This window comes from Pygoscelis adeliae, unplaced genomic scaffold (assembly GCF_000699105.1).
Source record: "Pygoscelis adeliae isolate BGI_AS28 unplaced genomic scaffold, ASM69910v1 Scaffold22, whole genome shotgun sequence".
Taxonomy (NCBI): Eukaryota; Metazoa; Chordata; class Aves; order Sphenisciformes; family Spheniscidae; genus Pygoscelis; species Pygoscelis adeliae.
The window spans coordinates 1,470,977-1,476,310 of record NW_008824350.1 but is presented as its reverse complement, the minus strand read 5'-3'; the positions used below and the strand labels follow the sequence as shown (position 1 = coordinate 1,476,310).

Here is a 5,334-nt window from a genome sequence, read left to right as displayed (position 1 = left end):
GAGAATTTGAAACTGTAGGGAGAAGGAAAACCAGAACTCAGCTGGTGGGAGATAGTTTTGAAACTGTGGGAGGAATGGAAATGATGGTGATTTTCTTTTTTTTTTTTTTTTTTTTTTTTAAATCATTGAAGATAAATGAGTTAAAATCAGAGCTGGTTTTATAGAAGAAAAGTCTAAAATGCTAAGTGTTGAACATTGCAAAAGAGTTTGAGAGGTTAACAGCCTGAATTATATATGAAAAGAGTAAGGGAAGAGTGAGTGGAGAAGGAGGAAGAATATAAAGGAGTCATAGTAAGTACAGTTTACATATCATATAGTAATTTGATTAGATGTATTGCCTTAAATGTTCATATATATATATATTGTAGTGAGTACTCACACTTCAATGTGTATGGGACAGAAAAATGAATGTTTTTCATTCAGCACCATTACATTACTGTCCTTTAGAGGGTAAAGCCTTAATTTAGGAAACAGAGCAAATGAGTCTTTAAAACAGTTTCTTGTAGCTTTGTGTTCTAACAGTCCACCAGTCTTGAGCCATACATTCAGAAACTGATACTCCCCAGTTAGAGGAATTAGTGGTTATGGACTAGATCATTGCCACTAACTTACGAGTGCAGGCGGCAGCACTCCTGCATGCCCTGAAGTCTCAGATGTCTGCTATGAAGGGGAAAAAAAATAAAAAAAATCTGCATTTTAGTGAAGAAACTCTTCTCTATACCCCTTCTTGACCAATGTCTTTCTATAACAGAACAGTACAGTGGATGCATAAAGATGCTTCCAGTGTTGGTAGCAGTCTTTCAACCGTGGAGGGAGGAGGCCTGTCTGTCGTTGTGTACATCCTCCAGCCTTTCTAACTGATAAAAGGGTGAGGAGTGGAAATATTAGTGACTTCACCGTGCTTTCCTTCCCAGGCACTGAATGGAGCAGCACCTCCTCAGGTGCGGCCTCACCAAGTCTCTTCCAAGGAAATCACAGACGTACTCCCTCAGAGGCAGACCGCTGGTTGGAAGAGGTCTCAAAGACTGTCAGAGCCCAACAGCAGCCAACCCCAGCCCCACAGCCACTACTACAGCCTCCTCCAGCAGCTTCCCAGTCAGCACCAGCCTTCCCAGTCAGCACCTTCATTGCGCCTCAGCCTGTGCCGGTGGGCGTGGTACCACCCATGCAGCCAGCATTTATTCCAGCTCAGCCCTATGCTGTAGCAAATGGGATGACCTATGCAGCCCCAAGCGTACCTGTGGTTGGAATCACACCTTCCCAGATGGTAGCCAACGTCTTTGGCACTGCAAGCCACACTCCAGCAGCCCATCCGCATCAGTCACCCAGTCTTGTAAAACAGCAGACGTGCCCTCAGTATGAAAGCAACAGTGCTACGGCCAGCCCTTTCTTCAATCCACCTGCGCAGCACAATGGCTCTGCAGCTTTAAACGGAGTTGACGGTGGCAAATGGGCTGCAGAGGACAAGCATTCGCAGCCTCCTGCAGCTGCTCCGCAGGTAGACCCATTTGAAGCACAGTGGGCAGCACTAGAAAGCAAGGCAAAGCAGCGCACTAATCCCTCTCCAACTAACCCCTTCTCAAGTGATTTACAGAAGACGTTTGAGATTGAACTTTAAGCAGTCCTATGGGGGGTGGATAAATTGTACATTAGAATAGAGGGATAAAGGGAGCAGAGGGGACTGTTTCTGATCAGTTTGCTTTGATAATCCCAAAGGTCCCTTCAAACGAAAATGAGTTAGAAAGAGGGAACAATTATGGGGAGGATATAAACATACAGAGAATTTAATGTGCAGTTCTTAAAAGGAATCCTGGAGCCGCCCCAGTCTGCATTCCCTCCTCACTTGGAAAGCTGGAAGTCAAACAGAGCAAAGAAAGGCACCCAGTCCCAAAGCCTGTTCTGCAGAAACATCAATTATCTCACAGAAAGGAAGGCAGATTTTGTACTTGTGTCCTTCTGATGCCCTGCGAGTCCTGGACGTTCCCCCTCAGGGAAAAAATGGGGTGGATATGGGTGGGAGATTGTCACCTGCTTAGCAAAAGCTAGGTTTGTGGAAAAAGTTGAGCTTCCATTTTGAGTAACAAAGTGAATATTATATGTAAAGAATAAAGTAAAGCCAAAATCTTTATTTTTATGCATTTAGAATATTTTAAATAGTTGGATATTAAAAGCTGTATGAGTTGTAAGTAATCTTGCCAAAGGTTAAAAAAAAAAAGGGGGTTGGATGTAAGAAATTGTACATAAGATTGATTTATCTCTGATTCTTATTGTAAGTAATATTGGGGGGGGTGGGAAAAGGGGCTCTAGCTTGTTCTTGTATCTGTTCATTGTAAGTAGCATATTGCAACAACAATCACAACCAATAAGTCATTATATTGTAGTTTTAAATAAAGAAAATTAAAGAGCAGTATTGTCATGGTTTGAAAACCATGGGGAAAATTTACTGTTTTTTATTGGAATCAAGCTACATATTATATATAGTATGGGTTTTTTCCTTTCATGTATTGCTGCAGTTTCTTTGTCTTAATCTATTGGTTCTAACACTACTGTGACAACTTACTGTAATCATACCTACATCCTGGGGCTACCTGGGAAACCATTTTATGTTTGTCTGTCAATAGATCTTAAGAGGTTTTTAACTTTGGTTTTATTTTTTTTTTCCCACTGATTTGTGAAACCTTGTGGTTAAGGCTGCAGCTGGTCCAGGTTCTGCCTCTGGTGACTTGTGAAAACCATCTCATTTTAACTTTACTTTTAAACTTTGGCCTTACAAGCAAATGTAAGTTATATATATTTGTACTGATGATTTATAATCTGCTTTAACAGAAATAAATGTTGGTGGTAGAAGTGCTGTCTGTGAAGCTTTATTCCCTGCCGCCCCCTTCAGTCTTCAGGATTTGCCCTTCTGGGTATCGTCTGTGTTATTAGGTCAATGTAGATGAGCCCTGCTTGCCAACCTAGAAGCTTAGTAATGGTATCTTAACACCTCTCATTTTGTACACCATGTTACGTTACCTCGAACTTTAAGACTGAACTTGCAAATATCCTTGTGACCCATAACTATTTAAAGCTCTGAAATAGAGGGCTTTACTGAAAACATCAGATTCTGGGTTTGCATTGCTGTATTTTCTAACATTGAATATTTACATACAGACAAATATGAAAACACTAATATTCAAAAAGGAAAACTCACTTTGGTTTTCCTTCCCCTACTACTAAAAGGAGTGAAGATCTTAAGAGCCACGTGAGAAGACAGTGTATTTTCACTCTTCTGTTCTCCCAGTAAGTCGATACCTACCCTGTTAGTATGACTGTTTCCTGCTGCATTCTTGTGTGCGCTGTGTAGTTTTAGACATAAGTCGGACTTTGTAACCTGAAGGGGAAGAAATGCTCCCTTTGTTTGGCCCTAGTTTCCAGCAGTTTCCATTTCCAGGCAAGCGCAGCGAGTTGCACAGTGATATGGTCTAGAAAACTGGGGCTTTTCTTCTTTACAGATTCTCACCTGTTTTCAGTATGATATGAATAGTAATGGCCAACATTCCCTATGGTATTTGAGTTGCTACCAATGCTTTTTTTCAGCTTTCACAAAGTAAGCAAATAGTTGTAGACATTTGTAATAGAATAAGCTATACGTGTTTTCTTTCCTATTAGTTCCATATCTTTCACAGCAGTGCCCAAAGATCAGCTGAAAATAGCCCAGTATAGCTACACCCTTCCCCTGCCCTGGAGATAACAGTAAAGGAGATATGACCTTCCTACAATCCATTGTTTAGGGAGGAAAATGAATGTCTTGATTCTCAAATCAAAAAAGGAAACATTCAGTTAGGCAGTCAAGTGGCACTATGTAGAGGGAAAAGCTCAGCTTGCCAAATAGAAGAAATATAAAAAGACCCTTTAGTTAACTATTACAGTGATGACGTATTTAAAGCACTGAACTGCATGCTGTCAAATGCCATCCTTACTACCATGGTTATGCAGCTGAAAGGAGGTCAGAGGTGTTACACCTTCAATGTTAAATTCCAGGTGACTGTTACAGCCCTCAAGTCCTCCCTGGCCCCATCTTGTGTAACCATACAGCTCAAATGAAAGCTGACTACACAGAACATTTAAATATTCTAAAAATAGAGCCTCTGGCGCAGTAGAAAGGGATATTATAGAACTGACTGCTTATTCTGGGACAAAAGGGTCTGATGATACAACCAGAATCAACTTCTAACTGTACTTCCTGAGCAGGTCCACAGATCTCTCTTGGCTACCTGCCACATGTGAACTGAGAGGGCTTCACTAAGACTGGAATTCAACAGTCTGTCATTAGTCCCTGGTCTCAAAAGGCAAAGTCATACTATATACTAAAATGCTAAAATATCCTATGCACAAAAAAAAGGTGCTGGTCTGAGATGTTAAATGCAAAGTTACGTACAAACACAATTAGAAGGTCTCAGAACCATCTCATTGCTCTCAAATATGCAATGATGACAAACTTCAAACATTACACTGTAACGCCTACCATGAATTACAGCAGAGGAAGTTTTCCCTAGTCTAATTAAAGCATCTTAACTGCAAAAATAAGTACTTTTGTCTTTTCTGGCAAGCAGAATCTCTCAGACCACAGAAAGACCCACCCCAAATGGCTGGTAACTGTCACCTCTCGCTCCTTTACTGGATTGCTTCTAGACTTTTCAGTTTGTTCACATCTTAAAGCAGTGTGTCCAATCCTGAAGCCATACCTGTGCTGAAGAGAGTGCAACCATTAGATTAGTAATTCTTATTTTTAGATGCAGCTGAACTGATTTACTGTATTTAGACTCCAAACCAGCTTTAAGCTGTCAAGCCTGGGGATTTACACCTATGTATTACTGCTGCCCTGAGTACTGAGTCTGGACTGAAGGAGAGAAGAGTGGTATGAGCACAGTCCTGAATTAAATTAAAAGTAACACAAGCAAGGGGGGAAAAAAAAAAAAAAAAAGCTAATCCTCCACACCCCCAACCAAAACATCAACACTACTCACCAGTCTACTAGTTTATAGCTATGTCTATGCAAATAATAAATGGGTGATGGTGCTAATTGATTAACCCATCCAGGTCTCAGCAGGGAGCCTGGAATGAGGAAGAGGGGGACTGTTAGGGCTGATGCTAGGTTACAATAATACTGTGGAGGCTGTAAAAAAATGCTTTTGCTCAGAAGTTATAATTCCATTTTGAGATACTGAAGACATCCAAGGGCCTTTCCTGGTTTAACAAATCATTATATAATCTCACCTCCCCCCCACATGCCCCCCCTTTAATGCCTGAAAATTTCTCTTTCAGAGCCTTCATATGCATGCTTGCTGCCAC

At 41.0% G+C, this 5,334-nt stretch overlaps 1 protein-coding gene across 5 annotated transcripts in view; it reads left to right on the top strand.

Moving 5' to 3' along the window:
• Positions 1 to 2,847, top strand: part of NUMB (numb homolog (Drosophila)) — a 38,321-nt gene extending 35,474 nt beyond the window's left edge. For all 5 annotated transcript variants that reach the window (XM_009319189.1, XM_009319188.1, XM_009319190.1 and 2 more), the window contains one exon: positions 915 to 2,847. In XM_009319189.1, coding sequence (XP_009317464.1) covers positions 915 to 1,618 — 704 coding nt within the window. In that variant the 3' untranslated portion in view covers positions 1,619 to 2,847. The remainder of the gene's footprint in view (positions 1 to 914) is intronic.
• The last annotated feature ends 2,487 nt before the right edge of the window (positions 2,848 to 5,334 follow it).